This window comes from Danio aesculapii, chromosome 5, assembly GCF_903798145.1.
Source record: "Danio aesculapii chromosome 5, fDanAes4.1, whole genome shotgun sequence".
NCBI lineage: Eukaryota > Metazoa > Chordata > Actinopteri > Cypriniformes > Danionidae > Danio > Danio aesculapii.
In genome coordinates, this window is record NC_079439.1 from 55,882,033 (window position 1) to 55,907,982 (window position 25,950).

Consider the following 25,950-nt stretch of genomic DNA (forward strand, 5'->3'; position numbering starts at 1 on the left):
ATCTTATTGTAATTAATGACTGCATGTTGTAAGGGGCAGAACTGAAGCAGAGAAGATTCTTTATAAAACAGATGTGGGAGACTCTGATTTAGAGTTTGACAATCAGACAATTAGAGAATTAGAGACAATTAGAGAATCACAATCAGTTTTATATCACATTTATTTTAAATTTGTTTTGGAATAACATCACCTTTTTTTGTTTTGTTTTTTTGAGTTCGGCTCTCTTTCAGACTAAACTGTTTCAGGAATTTCATTACATAAGAAATAAATGGCTTTTGTTTTGTTTGTGTTACATTTATATTGGATTATTATCCCTTTACAGCCATATCCTGTACAGTTTTGTGGTCTGAGTGGCGGTTGTTTTGAACTAAAATGGTCCTGTCACTACAGTGGACATGCTGTAAAATAAAATAAAAAAAAAAAATGTAAAAACTCTAAATTGTAGAATTGTTTTACCCAGAGGATGTAGGAATTCACAAATATAAAAGAGAATAAGAAAGAAAAATTCTTCGGGTCTCAGGAGGATAGAACTACTTTGGTTGGATAACAAAACTGAATGCCTGGTTTTAGAGTATAATAATTTATTAGTATGGTGTAGGGCCTCCTTTTGCGGCCAATAAAGCATCAAGTGTGAATGACAAGTCCTTCAGAGTGGTCAGAGGGAGTTTGGGTCATTCTTCTTGCAGAATAGTGGCTAGGTCACTACATGATGCTGGTGGTCAACAGTCTTGCTGTGTGTATTGGTGCATCATCCTGATACATGGCACTGCCTTCAGGATACAATGTTTAAACCATTGGGTGCACATGCTCCTCCAGAATGGTTCTGCAGTACTTGGCAGTGGTGTGCCCATCTAGCACAACGACTTGGCCTATAACTTGAATGGCCAAATAAGACCAAAAAGGACACTATGAAGTACAGCATAAACTGAGGACTTTTACAAAATAAAGTCAAATAATGCAATTATAACTATTAAGTAATTCCAAATCAAATTACTCTTGCTAATACATTACTGTTTGCAGTTTATGGAAGCAATTTTGATAATAACAAGCCTATAGCAAAGACTAAGTGAAAAATCTCTAGTGTATGTCTATATGCAAATAAAAAAAATTAACAAATTTGTTAAAATTTCATAACACTTTTTCGTTTCCATCTGTTATATAAAACATTTTTTTATTATTTTATTCCAAACATTATTCAGTGCAATAATATTTAGAGTCTTCAAGTATGATTTCATAATCATAAAGTATGATTATGATTTTGAGATTGCAGTAATTAATAAACAGTCTGCTTTTAACATTAGCTCTGAATGTGGCAAAAATAGAGGCAAAGAAAAAACCAAATGCAAAACCCTGTAAATTTTGAAACTGCATAGCTGTTGCTGAAACTCATTATTCAAGTTAACCCCCCAAAAAAGCAAACACATCATGCATTATACCAGCCGCTACCCAGTACAATTAAAACACAATCTAAAAAAATGCAAAACAATAGAAAACTTGAAAAGTTTTGTGGAGTTTATGTTGGTCTTATTTGAATATTTTAGTTGAGTCTTCCCTGCAACCAAGTCCTCATAGTCTCTAGATTTCTTTTCAGCCACACAATGTTCTTCTCCACATTTTCTGTGGCCACCTGTATGACACGCAGCTGAGATACCTGCTCTTGGATTGACTTGAAGAAACTCTCAACCTTAACACAAAAAAGGAAACACTGTAAAGGCACAGTCAATCCATAGATGATAATTCCATGTAAATGGGAAAAAATAAACCCACCTCTCTCAGCTCCTCTGCGGATGAAAACTGAGTAACAGTGCCAACAATTATTTCTCTGATTCCAAAAGATCCCAGTGGAAACCTTTCATAATGAGACATGAGTATAAAGTCATATATAAATCACAATTACAGCATCTATGCTAAATAAAAAGCAGCAGATTACTTACTTTTCTACAAGTTCATTCCAGTGCTTCTTTACAAAATCCCAAGCTAGAAAGTGACCCACTGGATTTCTGGCCACCATGTATATAAGACTGGGTAAATTCTGTGTTTTTATAACTGTTCCTTCCATTCCAAGCTGCAATAATCTTCAGTAAAAATGAAGACATATCCAAAAGTCATCGCATGACACATTTTGATTTAAAATCACATGAACTGACCACATTTTGCATATCAATAGGATTGTTTACACTCTCTGATGCTCAGCTGTATTTAATAAAACAAACTTATAAAGAGAACTCTGAATTACAATTAACTGTTTTTTATTTCGGCAGTTTATTCTATTGTGGCAATCAGGATAAATCAGGGACTTAGCTGATGTTGTCTATTTAATGAAATTTATGTAATGCAAAAGCTGTATTTTGAGCAGTCATTATACAAGCTTTTCCAGAAATCATTATAACATTCTGAAGAATTATAACATTCAAAAGAACACAACCTCTGCAGTTTGGCAGTATTTCGGGTTTCGACCAAACGAGAAGGGAGACGTGGTAAATACGAACTAGACGTCTGCAATCGCGCTGCTGTACCGCGGGAGCCACGGACCCGACCAGATTTCTTGCGGTGCGGGAATTAATTTCCGAATAAAGTGCAGGAGCGGTCGGTAACTCTAATGTAATTTGAACGGGAGTGGGAGTGTGTGTGTGTGTGTGTGAATAAGAGAGAGCGTGGTGCTGTGTGCAAACAGTGACTGCGAACCTAAGGTCACATATAAGGTATTCAGTTTCTGAATGATTTAGGCACAAGTCAACAGTTTGGTGACGCTGTCTGAGCCTACATCGTAATTTTTTTTATTATGCACGGTAATACCGTATACCGAGGTAAAATAGGGAGGAGGTTTGACGGTATCAAAATTTGGATACCGCCCAAGCCTACATAACAGTTTTAATAACTCATCACTAATAACTGATTTATTTTATCTTTGCCATGATGACAGTAAATATTTTACTAAATATTTTTCAAGACACTTCTATACAGCTTAAAGTGACATTTAAAAGCTTAACTAGATTAATTAGGTTAACTAGGCAGGTTAGGGTAATTAGGCAAGTTATTGTGTAATGATGGTTTGTTCTGTCGACTACCGAGGAAAAAAATAGCTAAAAGGGACTAATAATTTTGACCTTAAAATGGTTTTTAAAAAATTAAAAACTGCTTTTATTATATCCGAAATAACATTATCAGACATACTGTGAAAATGTCCTTGCTCTGTTAAACATAATTTAGGAAATATATAAAAAAAAAAAAAAAAAATTCAATGGGGGGTTAATAATTCTGACTTCAACTATATATATATATATATATATATATATATATATATATATATATATATATATATATATATATATATATATATATATATATATATATATTAGTTCTATATATTAGTTCTATCTTCTATATCTATTTTCTCAAAAAGTAAAAAAAAAAATTTTTTTTTTTTTTTGTAGCTATAACTTTTATTTCTACATCTAAAAAATTCTGTATGTTTACTTTTTATTACTTTTCTTAATTTAGATTCTTATTGATGTTAATTTATTTTTTTTTACGGGCAGTTGTATAAGCATTTCACTGCACATTTCACTGCTTACTGTGTATGACTGTGTATGTGGCATATTAAATTTGAGTTTTGGTTAGAACTACTAGTGTGTGTATGTATGTGTATATATATATATATATATATATATATATATATATATATATATATATATATATATATATATATATATATATATATATATATATATATATATATCTTATTATCTTTTTAACCCCAAACTTCTGAATGGCAGTACAATTATATTTAATATACCTTGACAGTTTTTCGGTATCCTTGCTGCTTGTTAAAGCTGAAAGAAATTTGCTCTTCTCTGTCTCACACATGGAGACGCCATACTGTTTGAGAAGGTAGACCCAACCGCTGTCATCCTGAGCTCCGACCATGTAAACTGTCTCAGACACATCAGTAGGTAGGCTGTATAGGTTGAAAACCAATGGTCAATGTTAAGAAATAATTTTAAGCTAGAACAATATAGGAAGTAGTGATTTGCACTAATATGTATATTTTTGTTTTGATGCTTTAGTTTACATTCATCAAGAAACAGACACAAGCATTTCAGCTCAAATCCTTCCTCAGTGTGTACAGTAATTCACTCCCACCGTCCTTTTTTTCAAATCACTCTCTTTTCGAATTCTCCTTTATTATTGTATAAAATAAATCTTGAGTTTCCAATGTAAAAAACATTGATTATATACAGTGCTCAGTATAAATGAGTACACTCCCTCTCGAAAATGACTTCTTTATCCTTCTCCCAGTGAATATAGACAATATATTTTGGTTGATTTGAACAACAGTTTCATAAAAGTTATATTCATTAAAATAATAGTTTGGTCACATCTGGTTTAACATATTTATGAATAGAAAGATAATACATTTAAATTCTATTGGAATTTTGGGAAAAAAAAATACAAACTTCAAAATTTCAACAAAATGTTATATGTTTAATGTTTCTCTTGATTTTCCTTTTTATTTCTTCTTTTCTAACTTATTAATTTAGGTGTTCTAATGTTTGGACCATGATCTTGAATTTTTTGTTAGATTAGGTTCAATTTTGGCTCTGGTACTGACCTATGCAATGTATATATGCACACGTATATTATTGTATACCATCCTATATAGAATATTAATTTAAAAGAGAGATTTGTGAGTGTGACAGTGTAATTCTGATGTTTTTTTTTTTGCAATTTAAAGACAAATTATTGATGACTGTTGCAGTTAATGCTTACGTATATGATTTTAAATAATCTATTTGTTGATTATGGAAATAATGTACTGTATAAGTGGATGTAATATTCCATACAACAACAAAAAAGAAAAAAAATTGTCCAGTAATATAAATGGAAGAAAATTAAGTATGCTTTTAATGATAAAAAATGGCTAATTAATTATGACATCAGTATAATTAGTGATTTTACAACAGGGTGAAGGTTGTGAATTACCCTACATACTGAGGAAGGCTTTAAGTGATAGGGCTCCATTTTAACAATATATGCACGTCATTTTTCACAAAGTGGCACAAATGGATTTGCTATTTCAACAATGTGGTGCAAAAGAGTTGCGCTGGTCTATAAACAGCAACAAATCGTGCCATACGCAGGTGTATGATAGGGCCTGTTAAGTTTATGTCTGTTTTCTGACAAAAGTCAATTAAAATTTAAAACAAGATTTTTGTATGAGTGTGAAACGCTACTTTCTGTATTAGTAATCTAACAGATCAACACACCAAGTAAAAAACAGTAACGCAAGAGCAAAGTGCAAACTAACATTGTTGAAGGAAGAAAAATATGACATAAAAAGAAAGGGTTTCAATATTGTGATGTGTAATATAAGTCACCTGATTGTACCATTGGATTTCACCCAACTAACAAAGAGTCGTTCAGCCTTTTCCAGACAGGGTGTATAATCAAAATCACAAGCGAGAGAAAGAACTTCTTCACGCAGTCTCCGGTCTGACACCATACCGTCATCGCTCCACGACTGCTTGTCAATCACGTCTTTGAAATACTGCAAGATGTACATCTGTAGGACAAAACCAGACATGAAGTGACCTATATATGCACATAAAAGACAAAACTATACCAGACAAGAAATCTCAGAGGACCTAATTTGGGTAGCTCTTAACAAAAATGACTCTGACGGATATGTGGAGGAATGAGGACAGCAAATTCAATTAGGCTCCAGGAAATGTTTGTGTCATACCTTCAGATTAAGAGTTACGTCAGCTATTTTTCTCTTCTCAATGAGTTTGTAGAATGATTGCAGATAGCCAAGGCCTTGCAGTAGAGGAACATTGTGGGTCTCAGACTTCAGGTAGGCAATCAGATCTAAAGCTTTGTCTAGAGACAGTCGTCCTGCACTGAATATCATGAAACACAGGAAATATCAAATAAATAGCAATAAAAATGAGCTCAGGATAATACAATTATGCCCCTTTTGCTAGTTATGATAGAATTTCCTGTTTTCAGTGTGAAAGAAGACTCACGTGACGAGCTGGAAGGCATTATGAATGAGACTGGCTCTGTCCTTGAAGCTCAGAGCGGTGTGGTTCACTTTCAGAAGCTCCGTCAGTGCATTCCAGCCCTCCTCATCATAATGAACAATGTAATATCCATTCATGTCAGTGTTGAGCTTCACCCAGTCAACGTGTTTATCCAGCAGCAACACATCTGGGTTTGGGAGATTGAAAATAGAAAATTTATATCTTGATTATTGCATGAGCTTGCATTTTAGCATATGTGCAAATGTACTGTAAGTTAGTAGAAAATGTCAGTGATAAGTAAATTTGCAACACTAATTCAATTCAATTTAGTTCAATTTATGTTTATTTACTATAGTGCTTTTACAATGTAGATTGTGTCAATGCAGCTTAACATAGAAGTTCTAGTATATTGAAACAGTGTCAGTCCAGTTTTTAGAGTTGAAGTTCAGTTCAGTTCAGTGTGGTTTAAATTTCACTGCTGAATGTCTAAACCCTGAAGATCAAACCCATCGATGTGCAGCTCCACAAGTCCCAACCAAGCAAGGCAGTCATGCTAACACTATTTTGATGGTTCCCCAACAGTTCTACTGATAATAAGTAATTTTGCAAGTACATGCAAGTTGGATTTTAATGGAAATAATCAAAGTAATTTAAAATAATGTCTAAATCAGCATTTTGAAAGAACCATACATCGTTATGTTAAATAATCAGATGGAAACAGAACACAAGAAACTGAATTAGTAACAATAAGTCAGCTAGCAGTCATGCTAACACTTTATTTTGATGGTTCCCCAACATTTCTATTGACTATAAGTAACTTTGCAAGTACATGTAAGATGGAATTTATTGGAAAACTAAAACTGAACTTAAATCCTAGCAAAAATAAAAAGATAATTTTAAAAAATCCAATACATTATCAAACATATTAAACACGATTAAAGGTTAAACTAACAAAATAAACTAAATAAACCTAAAACCTAAAAATACAGAAACATATAGGTAACACTTTATTTTGATGGTCCATTTGAGTATTAGTAGACTGTCTGCTTTATATCTGTTGATATGCTCCTTCAACAGACATTTAACTGACTATAAGAAACTTTGCAAGTACATGCCAACTCACAATAACCCTAACCCTAACCCCAAGCATATCCCCATCCAAACAGTCTACTTATAATCTAATGAAAATTAGTTGGCATGTAGATGCAATGTAACTTAACTCAACAAACGACCATCAAAATAAAGTGTGGGCAATACATAATATCAAAATATTATTAAAAGCTTGAAATAAAGAATAATAGCTTGAATAAAAGACTGAAATAATAATGCTGTCACAAAGTGTGACATTTCAGCTAAATGGTTTTGAAACATAAAACAAAAATATAAATTGTAACACAACTGTATTAAACCGATTTTGTTTTTTGAGTTTTAAACTTTTACCCTGACAATGTTTAAAATTATGTCTAAATATGCATTTTAAAAAGCACCATACATAATTACATTACATAATAAATAGAAAAAAAAAACTAAGTCAAGCTAATCAAGGCAGGAAAATAGAGAACAGAAAACAATGCAACAAAAAGTCTATGACTGATATATACCGTGTGTATATGATCAATCTCTTACCTGATTTTTTGTCCAGTATGTGCTTGACTTCATGGTCAGAGTGGCTTGTTTTATATGTCAAAGGGATGTGCCACAGGTAGCTATGACAATATTATATGAATAATATTGGTAGGAATGTTATTTCTGATATTAAAATTGTTAAACAAAATACTGTTAAAGCTCCAAAATCAAACACGTGTTATATAGTGTTGTTACCCCTGCTGAAGTGAATGCCATGAGGGATCATCAGGCAGCACTATCTTCAAGAAACGCTCTTGTCCGATGTGAAGTTTTCTCCCCTGCCGCTTTACCGTGATTAGCGGTATGCCCTTTTGTAGAGTCCATGTGTTCATCATTTTCTTTAGGTCAACATGCTCCCCAGCAAAACGATACTACAACGTAAACATTTATTTAGACTGTTACAGTAGGTGTGACCCTAAAGTTGTCATTTTGAAGACAAGTTCAAGTGAGTATTCGTGATGTTAATCTAATATTTCATTTATGGTTTGGCATCTTTACCGCATTTTTAGTGGCTTGAGTACTGCTGTAACAATATTCTCCTGCTGTAAAATCCTCCTCAGAACAGGTCTGTATACAGAGCATAGAGAGAGCGTGAATTTTTGTTTTGTTAGTAATGAAATATAATGGTATAAGAAAAGGCAGTACATTAAGAAATGTCATACTTTAATAAGGCTGTCCCACAGATCTTCATTTCTGGCATTGCTGTAGCTGAACCTCCGAAGGTATCGAATTATTCCACTCTGAAAGCCTTCATCTGTCAGGAAATGCCTCAGCATATGGAGAATACACGCTCCCTAAAATATTCAGCAATAGTGAAAAATATTTGTTTTTTTTGGAAAAATGAAAAGTAATAATAATTTAGCAATGCCATTCACCTTCATCTGCAAATGTGAAAATGTTTTAAAGGACACCTATTTTACCCCTTTTTCAAGATTTAAGATAAGTAAACGGCAAATGTGACAGGACACATGTTAATATCCACTGCTGTATGGATATCTGTTATGTTATGTGCAAAATAAACTTGATTTAAGTCCACAAACCGGGATTGAAGCATCTTCTTTTATAAATGTACTGATATGTGGCTGTGGTGATGAATTACATAATGATTTTATTGTCTTTATTACAAACATGCACGGTTTTAATAACGGTGTAAAACTTGTAAAACTCATTTGTGATCACATATGATGACTGAGGTTGACTGACTGTTTACACAAGCACGCGCAATTTATGAAAAAATAACATGATTTCCTTTAAGTAAAACATGAGCACACATTGCTTTGCAACTTATAAACACAACCAAGCCTTAAAGTTACATTCTGGACCACCCCTTTAAAGGTGATTGTCTTCAGAAACATTTTTGTTGTTCTGGTTGAAAGTCTCTTCACATTCCAATAGTGCTGATTAAAGTAAATGATCTAAATGTATTTTTATGTATTTTTATATTCTGGGTAAGGCATATGACAAAAAAAATGTTCATCCAATTAAAATAGTGTCGGGCCGACATCGCCCATAATTTTGATACGTAGCTCAAACTGTCTGTCAGTAAATGCAGATTTGGTTGTACGCAGCTCTGCTGTTTGTGCATACAAGTGCTGCTCGTTCACAAGAGAGAGAGAGAGAGAGAGAGAGAGAGAGAGAGAGAGAGAGAGAGAGAGAGCGTGAGAGCGAGTGGTAAAAACATGCTGAATCAAAACTTTTTTAAAATCCTGAATCAATATTGGAGTTACTTTTGCATGCTGGAGGAAGGACGACACCATAGCTTAAGTATTTCTCCTAGACAGGTAATGCTATGTTTTAAAACTATTTTAGTCAAACAGAGCTGATGTAGATTGTGTTGTTATGAATGGTTATGTGCACAGAAGTGTTGTTCAGCCACTGAAATCTTCCAGCGAATGATTGACATGACTATTTGTAGTTTCATAAGGCCCTTTTACAGCATCGATAATGTAGATTTTATTTCGTTTAACAACAAAACATCAGTAAATAGCACTATTCCACCTAGCCTGCTTTACTGAGTGGATTATGGTTTTATATTCACATTAGTTCATTTTTGAACAATTACAACCTGTGACACATTCTCTATATTGCTTACCGCTACTCTAAATATTTGGTCAGAAATAGCATGTAAGTATGGCTTAAAAATGAGTGTAATAATGAGTGTAATTCCTGCACGCGCCAACCAAGCTTTAGCTCAACACATGAGAGAAGGTTTTGCTGTCATCTTTAAGGTGTGCGTGCTCGTGTTTTCAGGAGGCGTGGCTTTGGACAGCAGGGGAGGGACGGTGTTTCAGAGATTTATGCTAACAGTCTAGCATTGTGGCAGATCACCTACTGCACCTTTAATATGTGTCTGTCAATTCGTTGGGCAGGGAAAACCGCACTCCCACAACACGTTGTGGTAAGGATTTGGATCCTATTTTAAAGTCAGGAAATTTAAAACAAGAGATTTGCTGTTTTTATCCCTCCAATATGACTGTGGACACACTATACCTATACACACAGTTCTGTCCAAACAGCTTCCAAAAGATGATTTTCATATAGGTGCCCTTTAAAAGACCCCTCTAATGATTTTTGTATACTAAATATTGGATATTGAGATTGTACAGTAATAGGTGAATTTCAGGTGAATCTGAACTGTCTGAAAGAGCCATCACTAATTACAGTCTTTTTGTCGAATGTATGTAAACTTGCAAAATGGCAGATTATGATGTCATTGGCAGCCTGCAAACAGCATTTGACCCTCAGAGAAAGATTTGATCCTTAAGCAAAAATTTCAGACACTAAAAGAAAAGACCTGATAATTCAGTATTTTATATAATACGTAAAAGTTTTTTGGTCTTGGGTGGGTGTAAACAAAATAAGGAACCTCAAAAAATAGGATAATATAAAGACATACCTTTTCATATGACACAGTATCAAACATTTCCTTGATCTGAGTTGGATTTTCAGCTAAACTGGAAATTGGCCTGGATGAATTTAGAGAATCCCGCCCAATAGCTCCAAAGCAGGTGTCCAGAAAGTGGTCCTCCTAATAAACAAAAGACCTTGTGAGACCTTTGTCAAAATCTATAGTAGAATTATTGTCTTATTTATTTATTGCATATTTCATGTATACATCAAGTTATTTCTTAGGTTATCACTTTTTCCATTGCAGGCAGTTTTGTGTTTTATTTTACCCCACAGTATGTTTTTGATGCATTGTATAGAGAGATTTGAAGGTTGAACATACAACTTTAAGCTCTGGATAAACTGCCTCCACGGACACAGATTCCATATAGCGGGCAAAGCCTTCATTCAGCCATATGTCATTCCACCAATCCATCGTCACCAGGTTCCCGAACCACTGGAGAAATATCACTTTTAATGTCACTGGACTATAAACCATTGGACCTGATCAAGCATGATAATAACAGATGAGGCTTTTGAGAGTTGGATTTCTAAGTAACCTGATGTGCCAGTTCATGTCCTATCACCATTGTAACCCAGAGCTTATCGGAGGCTGATGAGATGTCAGGATCATACAGGAGTGACGTCTCTCTGTAAGTTGTCAAACCCCAGTTCTCCATCGCGCCTGACTGGAAATCTGGGATAGCTATCAAATCTGGCACACATCATGAAATAAACAACAAAGTCAAAACCCAGAGGTGCATCCTTTAACTTATGCATGGAAACATCATACGGAAAGGTACGGAAAACACAAGCTGCACTCACCCAGTTTTGGCAGTGGATAAAGTATGTTGAAATATTGTTCATAAAACTCCAAAAGCCTCAAAGCAGCCTCCAGAGCATAGTGTGTCTGGTGCCATTTCTCTGGAACTGCGTAAATAGAAATCTTTGGGAGAAGACAAAATAGCTTTTTCAAGATGCATTTCTCATACAAAGCAAGTGAGGGTTTTTGGGTTCACATGCTTCTGCTTCATGTTGTTTAATCCTCTCTAGTTATACTTACATTAATTCCGGTAGCAGTTAATCCACTAACAGACATAAAGTCGCAGACGATGAAAGCCAACAGGTATGAACTCATTTTCACACTCGCTTCAAAGTGGTCTTCAAACAGACCGTTGCTGATTTCTACAGTTTGTTCCTGTAAAAAATGTAACATATTCAACATTCAACCAAATGTATGCATTTGTTCAAAATGTATTGAAATATTGTCACATAATAAGCTTTTATTAACATTTTTGGTAACACTTTACTGGAAGGGGTGTTCATAAGACTCTCGAGACACCTTTATAATTATGATATACCACTTGCATGTTATGAATATGAATGAAATTTTATGCATGCATATGCAGTCATGCAATTTTAAATGGAAATATGACATTGTTTGAGATGTCTTTGTTATGACAATTTGACATTTACAAAATCAAACATCTTTGTTATAAAAACTTGACATTACTAAGACAACATACCAGTAACTTGTCATAAATCTGTCATAAACATGATTGTCATGTAGCCATTATTACAGTATTTGTCATGAACATTCTTATCACTTTTTTGAGTGGAACATAATTATAGCCATTATCCAAATTTGCCACTTAGATTCTTAGTAAATGTGTCAAAACTAGGCATGGGATGATAACCGTTTTCAAGGTATACCGCGGTTTGGAAAAGTCAAGGTTTTAAAACCGTCAAAATTTTCCGCAATACCGTTCCTAAGGTGTGTGTAACAATTTATTTATTTATTTTTAATGTTTTTTTTTTTTTTTTTTTTAGGACAGAAGTATCTTCAGCAGAAAATATATCTAAAGATGCCATTTTAAATTGTAAAAATATCTGTTTTTGAAACAAATTAAGACAGCAGCAGTCAATAATTCATTTAGCCTGACATGTTTACTCTTCCAAAATATTTCAAATGTTACTCAAAATAAAATGTATTGTGTTCAAAAGGGAAAAAAGTTTTAGTTTTTTACCCAGACATTTAAAAATAAGTTATTTTAGAGAGTAATCACAATACCGAGATACCATGAAACCGTGATATGTTTATCCAACGTTATCATACTGTCAGAATCTTATATCGGCCCATGCCTAGTCAATGCATAATTAATATTTAATGACATTTTAATTCAATTTGTACCACTGTTATTAAATATCACAAAAATAATTAAAACAGAACAAATTTTTGCAACGCTGTTATAATATTCATGACAGATTTATGACAGATTTATAAGTTACATTGTCTTGATAATGTCATATTGTCATGACAAAAGCTATGTTTCCATCCACCTATTTTTATGTGCAATTAGGATACGGGCATAAAAAATGGTTGATGAGACGCCAAGATGCTCATATATTTTGAAAATGCGCATAAAAAACATATGCGCATAACTGAGTAGGATACACTTTTTTTTTTATTGTTTTGGTCATTCTAAAATGCCTATGCATTTCAGTTTTAGTGTTATTTTATTATTAATTACCTCAGAACTGTCAAGAGCATCTGTGCTCTGCGTCCCACACCTCCAAATGCCACCACAAGTTCATAGCGAGTCAGAATTGCCTTATGAGGTGCAATAATGTATTAAATAAAGAAAAGATCCACAAAGCTTCTCTTACCGCAGCAATTTGCGTTTTTACTTTTGACACAGAAGTGAGGATTTTGTCTCTTTGACTCATTGGATGGAAATGTTGCTTTATTTGCACGTCTTTTATGCGATATTTCAGTTTTGCGTATAAATTTAATTTGCATCTTTGGATGGAAACATAGCTCAATCTCAATCTCAAACAATGTCACCTTTGCATTTACAAATACCTAAAACATGCATAAAACCTCATTCATATTCATGAAGTGTCTTATAAACATAGTCTTATGCACACCCTCTTGAAGAAAGTTGTTACCACATTTTATTATTATTATAATAATATTCTCCAGTTTAATATATTTTTCTCATAAATTTTGCAATTATTATTATTATTATTATTATTATTATTATTATTACTATTATTAAAATGTTCTGCAGATTAATATGTTTTTTCCAATTATTATTATTATTATTATTATTATTATCAAACACAGTTAATTTTATTATTAATAAAAACAGGTATTTTTGTAATTTTTTAATATAATGAATTCAGTTGATTACTAAAAACGGCTATATAAACAAAACAAGCTTACTAAAGGCATGTTCGATAAAGCAATATGTGATGGGCCTCTTCTTATTCTGACAGTGTAATTAGCTTTGAAAACGGGCTCATCAAAACAAGGCAGCGCCATCCGGGCAGATGTAGGTTCAAAGTGGGTGGATGCCAAGACTCTTTAGTGAAGGAAAATAAATCAGATTGATTATTTAGCATTGAGTTACAATTTATGTACACATTTATTGCATATTATTGCTTTTTTACAATGCTACATTAAGCAGTTGTAACCACACAGTACCTTGTCTCTCCTGATTTGGTCCTGTATGTGCTCTTATAAAAGCCATAGAAGCCATCACTCAGCGGTGCGCCAAACTCCAGATACAAGAAATATTTTTCCCCAGAAGTGAGGATCTTTGGGGAGAAGATGGCAATCTGCTCGTGTAGAGGATACTCGAGAACAGACAGTGTTTTGTCTGACAGATGGACTTCATGCTCGTCAAGAACAGTGGCGGTGTAGATCTTCAGGTTCTTGCTGTGCAGCACCACCCAGTTTGTGTTGTTTTTCACATCGATTTCAATCTTGACGGATCCACTGAAGCTCAGTGTGGTCAGATTGGGATGGATGAGAAGATGATAGTGTACTGGCACTATGTAGTTTGGCAGACGCACTTTACTCCATGGGAAAGGTAGGCCGTCTGTGGCCAGGTTATCACCAGCTGGACTATTGCTTTCAGAGGACTGGATATGACAGAGTGACTCCAAAAACAGCAGGATTAAAAACAGCAGATGCATCATGAAAAATAACTTGTAGTCAATGTTTGGTATAGATACTTATGGTTGGATGGTAGTCACTGTAACCTATGGAGACAAAAGTGAAGTTAATGATCACACATGTGTAAATAACTGAAGTTTTCTTTGGTTTTACTATGCTTATAGGCCCACACGGAATCTGCACGCACAGAATTTTCCGCAGATTTCCGCAGATTTTTAGCCCATCATTAATTCTGTTTATTTACTTGAGTAAATCTGTGTAAATCTATATTTATATAGTTTTTAAATTGATTACAGTAATATTATTGACTAATATGAAAATGTTCATCTGATCTATGTACAATGCAGTTTGTATAGTAATAGTAAAGATATTATATGAGAGACTTGCTTTGTTCACCAAATAAAGTGAATCTAATTGGATTTGCATTTTAAACATTAAATAAAAGTTAAAAAGATATTATTTTTTATTTCACATATTAAGGTTTTAGTTATGATACTCCCAAAATAATTCCACAGAAATAGCAAAGAACGTCCGCAGATTCCGTCTGGCCCTACTTATAACTAAGAATCTGTCTTTTTTCTGCACACTCTACAATAATGTTCCATGAGTTAATGTAAGTAATGCTTTTTTGACATAAACAATCAATAAACAATATGTTTGTTACAGTACTTATTCTTCATTGTTCCTTATGTTAGCTGATGAATTGTTAGTTAATGAAAATACAGTTATTCATTGCTGGTCCTTGTTAACCCGCAGGTACTAACTAATTTTAACAAGCACACATTTAGATTTGAATAATCCATTACTAAATGTTAAAATGTTAACAATAAATATATTTCATAAATGCTGTACAGATATTGTTCGTTTTAGTTAATTCATGTATTTACCAACATTTCTTAGCAACAGTTTACAGCATTCCAAAATTTAATAATTTTCATTTTTCTTATTTATTTTCATATTGTTGCAACATTTCAGAAAATTACATTACACCAATAGATTCAATTGACGCCTGACTGAGAAATACGTTCTATGTGTCATTTAAATATTAACTTGGCAAAAACAATATTTCCAAAATAATCTTGAAACTGTCATGACATCCCCCTTAAAAAAATTCAACATAGGCTCATTCTGAAAACGACCCCTATAGACGTTTCTGGAGACCGCGAATTATGTAGCCAGAGGTACGTATGGCTGCATTTCATTTTTTAAACGAACGCTCAATCATTAAAATTGGTTGGTTTTAATGAAGTGGGAGGGTTGGTCAGTCGATTGGCCAGTTAGTCAGTCACTCAGTCAGTCATTCAGTCAGTCAACTGCGGCCTCTGAGAGAAATTTAAGATCTCAAAAAGCGTATTTCGTGGTCTCCAGAAATGTATATATTTTGCGGTCTCCAGAAATGTATATAGAGGTACGTTTTCAGAATGAGCCTGGGTTGAAAACATTGTAGCTACTAATTTGACTATTTTTAATAGTGCTAACATGGCAGAGTAATATAACACATAACCACCAGTATTTAAATAAAACAATTACCTAGCCTAAAAAAATAATAGAATGTCCATAAGCTAGACTGATAATAACACACTAATTAGAAAGTAAACACATCACATTGTACACTAATTTAACAAACTCTGACTCTGGTTTGCTACACGAGAATGTTAAAATACACATTTCATCATAACATTAGTTGAAAATGTGTCACATTAAAGCACTGTAAACATCCTAGCACATGTTAGAATGACCAAATTTCTACTTAAAACAAAATAACACGCATTGCAGTGCTGCGCTCTCCGTTGACCTCAGTAAGCAATGTGAGAGAGCATGTTCACGGTGTACATCGACATCTGCTGTATACAGATTACATTGCAAGCTAGCTGTACGTTTGTGACACTGATGTGGTCTCTGTGCAGTAGAACAACAAGCATATACTAACAGCGTCAGTGAATAACAAGGCTCATTTTAACCGCTGTTTTAACCGTGTTAATGGCTTTACCTGAATTTCAGCTGGATCATTGTGTCGATGCTTTCATTTTCCCTTTCACTTGTCCTGCCCACAGTTCCTGGTTCGCAGCAGCAGCCGCGGCAGTGGATGGCACTGTCAGACTCAGACTGAGTGTCTGCATTCAGTGGACAACGCGAGCCAGAGAACAGAGGACTGACCTCCAGCCATCAACACGGACAAACAGACAGGTCATGTTCGAGAAGTAAACACGCCAGCTCACTGCTGCCACACTACAAAACACTGCGGATGTTTTTGTCATTTTGACTGTTATAAAAACAGTAAGTTACACAGTACTGTATACAGCCTTTTTATATGACAACAACGAGAATGATTATTATCACTCATGTCCTCTGTCCCTGATTTATTATTATTATTATTATTATTATTATTATTATTATTATTATTATTATTATTATTATTATTATTATAATTATTAGGCATTTTATTATTAGTAGTAGTAGTTGCATGTCTTAACCTTGACTTAACAGTTGTTACTGAAATTAAGATGTATAAAATTAATGTTATAATGCACATCTAAGTATAGTTATTCTCACAATGCTTGCTTTACTTTGCAAAAGAAACACCAAGATGTACATATGCCACTTTAGATGGCTACCTGCCACAAAACTAAACAATTAGACACCAAACATTGCAACCCAGGCTCATTCTGATTACGTACCCCTTGAGAGAGCAAAATAAGTCCCTGGACGTTTTTTTTGGCAGTTTTTATTTTCCGAATCCACCAGAGGCCGCTGTGTACGCTTTTTTAGATCTCAATTTTCTCTTATGAGTGCTATCCCGCCTGCTGTTCTCACGTAAATCCACCAGAGGCCGCTGTCGACTGACTTATTTACTGGCTGACCAACCGACCGATACCTCCACCCTCCCCCTTCCCTTAACCCAACCAATGGTGTTTTAAAAAGCACCGATTGACCCACCCACCCCTTACCTAAACCCAACCGCAGTGTTTTCAAAAGCAATCAAGAAAAAGAAAAGCCCTCGTTTTCAGATTTTTACCACATTCTCACCCTGTTATTTACTTTATTTTATTTTTTGCTTTTTGTTTTTGTTTTACTCGCTTTCTAGAACCATTCTTCGCCGGATTCTAACTGGAAACTGGATAACTGGGAAAGTCTCCAGAAATGTATATATAGGGCTACATTTTTAGAATCAGTCTATGTTAAAACATTGATTATTATAACTTACTTATTAACTATTTAGTTAAATGTAAAAAATTTTAATAAAAACAGTAACGGCTGAATTCAGCCTACACTAATGTAAGTATTATTCAGTCTCAAGAACAGTGGTGTCAAAGATAAACATAAATGTATGTATACAAATGTATTCACATGGTCAACATGATTCGAAGTATCCGGACAAACCTTGCATTTTTTTTTGTTTTTTTTGTTCAGTTTGGTGCCATCTTGTGATTGAATAATATGTAGGTTAGTATGCTTTAAGGGTGTACTTACGCTAGGCTGTCCAACCCATGCCAGGGTACATTTGACCTCCATTTCCCAGTTCGTTTAACAAATGTGAGTGCTCTAAATCATGCCCATGTGCGGTTCAGTTGGCCAGCCCTGGTCCAGTTGGAAGAGGTGGTCTGAAGTGCGGTTTGGTTGGGCTCGGTTGCGGTACGCTTAAGTGCAAAGTGCACCTGAGTGCGAAACTGAAGACGTGATATGCCTTTTAAGGGACAGTTTCACATTAATTTATTAATCTATCTTACTTTTTCCATGAACGTAAACTGTCATAGTTTATCAAAGACGCAACCCCCAAATAATGCAACCCGACTGAATAAATAAGTTAGTGTATGATCCATCAGCTGTTTTTGTTTATGTCAACTTTGAGTTGGATAATAACTATAACTATTATGACTCGAAACAATTTTCAAATTTTTATTTTTTGTGGCAAGTAGCAATGTAATAATAGGCCTTAAGTATAACTATGAACATAAAAAAGTGTCTAAAATAAATATGTATAAAATGAAAAATAAATTTGTATTAAATTAATTAAATACATTTAATTAATAATTGATAAAATAACAAATAACACACACACACACACACACACACACACACACATATATATATATATAATAAAAGCTAAAAATATTATCAAATATTTATTAATAATCATACGACTACTTAATAATGCTAAATAATAATGCTAAATACTTATGAAGCAAAGTGACTTAAGATATGAAGATCTGCATCATAAGAATCAAATGACTTGCAAAAAAAGTCCAATTAATGCTGCAACATTTGTTTCATGTCAAAGACACTTCAAATTCATCCAGATGTACAAAGCAGAAGGTAGAGCCGTTGCTGTTGATATTATCTGTCTTTCTCTAACCACAGACAAAACCAACAAAGAACAGGTGTGCATTTTTGGAAACACACTCTCACATTCTCATTTATAACATTTACATTTCACATCAGAAAGAACATTATAAAGAATTATTAAATTAAACCACCATTTGTCGAACAAATATTCTGAAACAGATGATGATGCAACTTAGGAGGAGACAGTGAGCAAACTACATACTCCTTCCCAAGGCTTTATGCTGCAAGTGAGTTGTTTTACCCCATGAATGAAACCTGATGCCAAAATAAGTGTATGAGCGTGTTAAGCAGCAGCAGTACAGGTCTTTGTGCTCTCGTTTTAGCACAGACATACAGTGTTTTGGCACAGATCCCCTGAGAGCAACACAGCGATGGAAAGATTCCATGGCGGGTGTGAAATCACATGACTGAAACTTGATAATCCCTTTCATTGCCCGTCTGAACTCATACAGCCAAACAACATCACCATGCTGCCTGCCCTCCTCACCACCATGATTTTCACAAGTAAGTTGCAGAGTTTATAGGAAAGCTAGCACAATTGCTAAAGACATCTATATTTCCATTGGACTTTTTACAATGCAGATTGTGTCAAAGCAGCTTAATGTAGATGAAGAAAAGACAATAAAAGCCATAATAGTTCAAACTGTTGAATAGCTTTATAACACTACTGAATTTCTAATAACCGGGCAGTTTTTGCTGTTTGTGTTTATATATAGAACATTTTAACCATTTACAAATATGGTGCTTGGGATTTTTTTTATGTTTTGAAATGCAGTTTCTGTGTATATTTAATCAAAAACATAGTAAAAAATAGAAATATTGTGAAATTTTATTTAATTAAAGTGATAAAAAGTGTTTAATTTGTTCATGTGACGGAAAAGTTGAATTTTCAGCATCATTACTTCAGGCTTCAGTGCCACGTGACCCTCAAAAATCATCCTAATATGCTGAAATCAAGCCCAATAAACATTTAAAATATTATTATAAATGCTGAAGATGATGCTATGATTATGCTAAGTTATGCTGCTTCATATCTATGATTATGCTAAGTTATGTTGCTTTATATCTATGATTATGCTAAGTTATGTTGCTTTATATCTATGATTATGCTAAGTTATGTTGCTTTATATCTTTGTGTAAACTGTGATCCATGTTTTAAGTTTGTTTAATGAATAGAATGTTTGAATAGGCAGTAAATAGAAAAGCAGCTGCTTATTGAGATATATTTTCTTTAGGATACTTTGGTGAACAGCCCCCCCCCCCCCCCACACACACACACACACACTTTTGTTCCAAATATGCATATTTTATAACAGTATAATTACTGTCTTCTTTGAATTTTCAAAATTCCAAAAAATTATCAGAGTTTACATAAATTCATATTCCAAAAATTTGACCTTGGACCCCAGGAGGAAAATGGCTCATAAACCACACAGAATGCAGTATTTTCAAAATGTAAAGATACAGATTTTTTTTCTGTAATAGTTGGGTTTAGGGGTAGGGGGATATGGGATGTATAGGAAGTCCCCACAACAGCAAATATAGCACAAGTGTGTGTTTGTGTTTTCAAATTTTTCATCCTTTTCTAATGTCAGTCATTTTTTTGACCATGAAGTTGTTAAGCTTTACTTTTTAATCTCTTAAAGCTATGTTTCTCAACCAACACTGCATGATTTGAATGTCTCCTTGTCTCCGCTAATGAGCTGATGATCTGTATCAGGTGTGTTTGGTTAAGGAGACAGAGAATATGTGCAGAGTTGATGGTCCTCCAGGAACGTGGTTGAGAAACACTGCTTTAAATTAACTTTGATTCTTAAAATGTAGACATAAGAAATGCGACACCGAGCATCATCCTATTCTGATGAAGCTTTATTATTTTTTGACTGAAGAGGTGTAGGCTTATTATGCACACCAATCCTAAAACTCTACATAGCTAACTAATCTGTTTTGTAACCACTGTAAATCTTGCTGTGTGAAGTGGGATCAGCCGCTGTCCCGTTTGCCCTCCTGTCTCCTCCATTTCTCCTGAACACTGGTCCCACTGGTCTGACCGTCCTAGTGTGTGTGGTCCATGACATTCATCAAGGAGAGATGGAGCTTGCCTGGATTTCGAGCGGCTCCAGAGACACTAATCCAGCAGTCTCTAACCTACTGCAAGGACACAGCGGTATCCAGAGCGCTCTGTCCGTCATTTCTGTGGCCTCATCTGAATGGACGTCATACAGCTGCTTCATGAGTCACCGAGGCTCCGATCAGCTCATGCACAGACATTATGCAGGACTCCCAATGCAGACAAACCGTAAGCTCTTTCATTTTTTCTTTGTCATGTTTGTCTTGTCTTGTCTTAGTGTATATACACTCTTAGAAAAAAGGGTACAATGTTGTACCAAAGAAGGTACAAACCCTTGTCACTGGGGCAGTACCTTTTTATGGAACAGAATTGTACCTTAAGACAAAGAAACAAGTTTGTACCATTGCAGTTTGTATCTTTAAGGACATGATTTGTACCATGGAAAACCAACATGTAACTTTGGTTTTTAAAACCTGCAGATACAATATTGTACCTTCATTAAAGGTACAAATCTGATCTATGAAGGTACCACTACAGTGACAAGACACTTTGTACCTTAACAGTGTCAAATGTGTTCCTTCAAGAACTATTTAAAGGCGTTTTTCTATATCCAAAATATGTCGATTTATTTTCAGTAAATACAAAACATCAAACACATTTTAAACAATGTTTTTGAAAAACTCTTCTTTTTGTGTAAGTGTACCTTTTCCAGTTACAATAAAGGAATAAAATTACTTTAACATAAATCAAAAGATCTATTTTTTGCTAAACATTTCACAACACGTTTCACAAAAATGTTACAGAAACACATTCTCCCATGTACAATATAAAACTTTTTTTTCTCCAATTTTCACACATATTGTTGTAATCACTTAAAAGTTAATTTAATTTACTTAATATTAAAATAGAAAAGGAATTATGCAAAAGTGTTGTAATGAGATATGCACAATGTTTGATTAGCTTTACAATAGTAAAATGTCTGCATGAACACTTTGCATATGCAGGACTTTTGCCAGCTCACGCGCGTATTGGAAAGCAAACGCCAAAAGGTGCGGATATCAATAATAAAAATGGATTTACCAGAAAATGCTTATAAATGTTTATTAAAATACCTTAAATGTTTAGTTTACAATACCTTTAGTTTAGTTTTACCAGTTGTTTTGTTTTATAGAACTTAATAATTATTTTTTATGAGGTTCTTTAAACATGCATTTAAATGATGATTTATGTTGTAATATGGAAATTATTCATAAAATCACTTTGCCTCTTCCCAGTAATATTTATTTTATGGATATTGTAATAAAGAAAGAGTTGTCCAACACTTATGTACCTTTTTAAGTAATGAGAACAATTGTGTACCGTCATTTCAATTGTTCCATAAAAGGTACAGAACAGTATCATAAGAGGTCTTTTCTGTACCAATTTGTACCACCATGTACCTTTTTTTCTGAGAGTGTATAAGACGACATCTAAATGTGTATATGCTTATATAGCTGATTAAAAATGTACCAATGCTAAATTCTTCAGGATATACAGATAGCAGATCATTAAGTACGATACTGTACCAATGGTTTCGGCCTTGTATACAGTACCTTCTTTTCACATTTTTGGGTTTGTCAGCACCAGAATTTATAGTTGGATAAACTTAGAGCGCAGTGAATGAGAGTACAACAAAACATTTTTTTGCATTAATATTTGCTCAAATAATAAATGAAAAACTTATCAATAGTGTTATCAAGTTTTCTGAAAAAGGAAACAGCAGCCAGAACATCACATTTACTGTCCCACTCATAGATGCTACATTAGAAACACCTTGCATAATTATTTATATTTTTTTGTAATGTGATGCAAAGATTATATAATGCAAAGTAAAGCTTTATAAATGTACATACGTTTTTTTTACATCAATATATATTGTGGATGTAAAATTATTATAAAAATATTGTGTGAGTCTCACGATCAGAAAAGAACTCATTCTGTATGATTAATCAGCCTTTTGAAGAATGAGAGGAATGTCAGCAATGTCCTCATAATTCATCATGTCCTTGCAATACCTGTGTCATACCCATGTTATTATACACATTTGTGTCCTGAAACAGTATGTCACACACTCGCAATTGTATCAGAAGAGCATGTAAAACAGGCCCGTTGCCAAAGGGGGTGGGGGGGTTCGGGTGGTTCAAAAGACCCACCTCAGGTTCAAAATTTGTCCCATACATGAGCTAATCTGTTCAATGCAAACAATAATTTTTCATGAGTCCAACATCCAGCTGTGCAAGAAACATACATTCTGAAGTGAAGTGACAATAATATAATTTGTATTTAATTTTTTTTTCTTTATTCTAAATGTTTAGGAAATATTTTATATCAAAAAGTGTGGTTATGAAGACCATCCGACAAGCTAATCCAGCTAAAAATAGTGCTTAAAGTATCATTAAAAAGCAGTATGTTCCTTCATTCATTTTCCTTCAGCTTAGTCCCTTTATTCATCAGGGGTCACCACAGCGGAATGGACCGCCAACTTATCCAGCTTACACAGCGGATGCCCTTCCAGCTGCAACCCAGTATTGGGAAACACCCATACACACTCATTCACACACATACACTACAGCCAATTTAGCTTATTTAATTCCCTGTAGCGCATGTCTTTAGATTGTGGGGAAACCGGAGCACACAGAGGAAACCCACGCTAACACGGGGAGCGCATGCAAACTCCACACAGAAATGTCAACTAACCCAGCCGGGACTCAAACCAGCAACCTTTTTGCTGTGAGGTGACAGTGCTAACCACTGAGCCACTGTGTCGCCTAAAGCACTATGTAAATCTCATAATTAAATATAAAATGAAGCGAATCACTCCAAAAGAGCCAGCCCTTTCACCAGGCTGGCTACGGGCCTGTAAAATAACATGTAATATCAGCCTGTCATTTCTGTAAATATTTTGAAATTCAGATCTGTAAATCATTTCCTTAAAATGTACTAGTAATATGGCTTTCACTTCAGAAATGGCTGAAGATGAAGAAACATCTGATACATGTTCAGACCACAACAGCAGCTTATTACAAGGTACAGTAACAGAACACTTGTTATTTTTAAAGATTCCCTTCTGTATTTGTTTTGCACTCATTTTCTGAACTCTTGCAGATGTCCGAGCAAACAAGGATCTATTATTTATTCAAGCTCTCAGAATTCTCCTCATGAAAACCACAATTTTTAACGTTTTAATGACAGCACAAGCCGTCATAAAGTGGTAAGCGTTCATATCACTGCACATGCAATGTCCAAACCCTTTCAAAAATACTGCTAATTTTCATAATTAAACTGAAAGCTGTCATATTTGTCTTCTGGAAAATTGCAGAGTTTCAGAAACAACTGTCATGGCTGTCAGAGTTAATTGGCTGCGCTGCTGGAGGAGTTTTTACAGCAGACGGAGGAGCTCGGTTGATGCAAATGAGAGTCTGAGATGTTGATGAGCTGCAGACCAACATCACGCCGCAGACGCAGGTGCATCAATGTGTGGCCAGATCAGAGCGATAGCTGCTCCATACCACATCATATACACAATACAGCTAATGCACTGCACTACAAGGTGCTTTTCTAGGCCATTGCCAAAAACAGGAAAAGCTTCAAGTGGCTTTGTAAAGTCAACTTTCACTAATGTGGTACTGTCTGACAGTGAGGGATATTTAATGAAACTTTGCTGTATGACAATGAGTTCACTGTGCATAACACTCTAAAGTAAGCTGTTTATATGAAGAGATTTTGAATGAATGTGAGTTTATTTTTGGTATGGATTATGAACGTTTACTATTGGTTATAAATACACTACCATTCAAAAGTTTGGGGCTGATAAGACTAAAAGACTTTTAAAGGTTGCATTCATTTGATCAAAAATACAGTAAAATATGTTATATTGTGACCTATCATGAAGTTTCTTTTAATATGTTATATATTACAGATTTCAGTCACAGGTTTCAGAAATCATTCTCAAACACTGATTTGGTGTTCATGAAACAGTTTGTGTGTCTGTGTGTGTACACCTTGTATTGTTTACATTGTGGGTACCAACAGTGTTGGGGAAAGTAACTTTTAAAAGTAATGAATTACAATATTGAGTTGCTCTCCAAAAAAGTAGTTGCATTACTTAGTTACTTTTTATGATAAGTAATGCGTTACATTACTTTTGAGTTACTTTTTATTACCTGGCTGAGGCTTGATCTCTTTCCGAACTTCTCTTTTTTAATAGAAGAGCTCTGCAGTTAACAATGCACTGCATAATCTACACTTACCTTTAAAAAACACATCAAAATAAGATTTTAGTATAATGTTATCTGAGAACTTCCTGACCCCAGAGCTATACATGTTGTTTACAGATTATTGAAAGTTTGAAGCAGTGTGTTTGCTACTTTTGTACTATTTGTCTTAAGTAAAATCACTGTCCATTTAGAAAATCCTCTTTTCCTTTTCTTCAATGTGTTCGAAATAATGAACACATTCTCTCATTGACTGCATGATTTATTGTGACTGTTTTCATTTGAATTCAGCAACTTTTAAAAAAGCTTATTAATTAAACTAAAAAGTAGCTCATGTTACATTTTCAAAAAAAAAAAAAAAACTAATATTATTACTTAATTTTTTTATAAATAATATTATTACGTAGCTTACATTACTTGTAATTTTGTTGTTGTGGGGACATTTGTGCCCATGAGGAAAATGGCTTATAAATCTCACAAAATGAAGTATTCTGAAAATGAAAAGTGCTGATTGTTTTCTGTACGGGTTTGAGGGATGGAACATACAGTTTGTACTGTATAAAAATCATTTGGACTGGAAAGACTGCTTGAAGGCTGTATTTATTTGATACAGTAAATGTAAATACAGTAAAGTTACATTTTGACCTATTGTTGAAGTTAAATTTAAAATGTAATTTATTACCTACAGTTTATTACCTAAAATGTATTTATTATCTAGTCACATTTCACATGATTGTTCAGACATCATTCCAAAACACTGATTTGTTTATCATGAAACATTGTTTT

The 25,950-nt window shown here is 34.1% G+C and overlaps 1 protein-coding gene across 1 annotated transcript; it reads right to left on the reverse strand.

The window, feature by feature from the left end:
• Window positions 1-213: 213 nt before the first annotated feature.
• erap2 (endoplasmic reticulum aminopeptidase 2) lies at window positions 214-16,658 on the reverse strand. Its single transcript, XM_056458516.1, has 19 exons — window positions 16,487-16,658; window positions 14,023-14,582; window positions 13,762-13,900; window positions 11,599-11,733; window positions 11,361-11,481; window positions 11,096-11,250; window positions 10,879-10,992; window positions 10,546-10,677; window positions 8,312-8,443; window positions 8,148-8,216; window positions 7,845-8,020; window positions 7,650-7,729; window positions 6,027-6,210; window positions 5,744-5,900; window positions 5,379-5,563; window positions 3,797-3,958; window positions 1,935-2,075; window positions 1,768-1,849; window positions 214-1,684 (listed from the first exon to the last, which is right to left on the reverse strand). Exons 2-19 carry the CDS (start codon window positions 14,517-14,519, stop codon window positions 1,538-1,540), a joined length of 2,808 nt encoding a protein of 935 aa, XP_056314491.1. The 5' UTR covers window positions 14,520-14,582; window positions 16,487-16,658; the 3' UTR covers window positions 214-1,537.
• Between the last annotated feature and the right edge of the window lie 9,292 nt (window positions 16,659-25,950).

Excerpts from the sequence above, each read along its gene's own strand:
- erap2 (XM_056458516.1), bottom strand. The coding sequence starts at position 14,519 with ATGATGCATCTGCTGTTTTTAATCCTGCTGTTTTTGGAGTCACTCTGT. Across the intron at positions 10,993-11,095 it reads GACATGAACTGGCACATCAG|TGGTTCGGGAACCTGGTGAC; the intron begins GTTACTTAGAAA and ends ATATTTCTCCAG. Across the intron at positions 5,564-5,743 it reads ACGTAACTCTTAATCTGAAG|ATGTACATCTTGCAGTATTT; the intron begins GTATGACACAAA and ends TTTGTCCTACAG.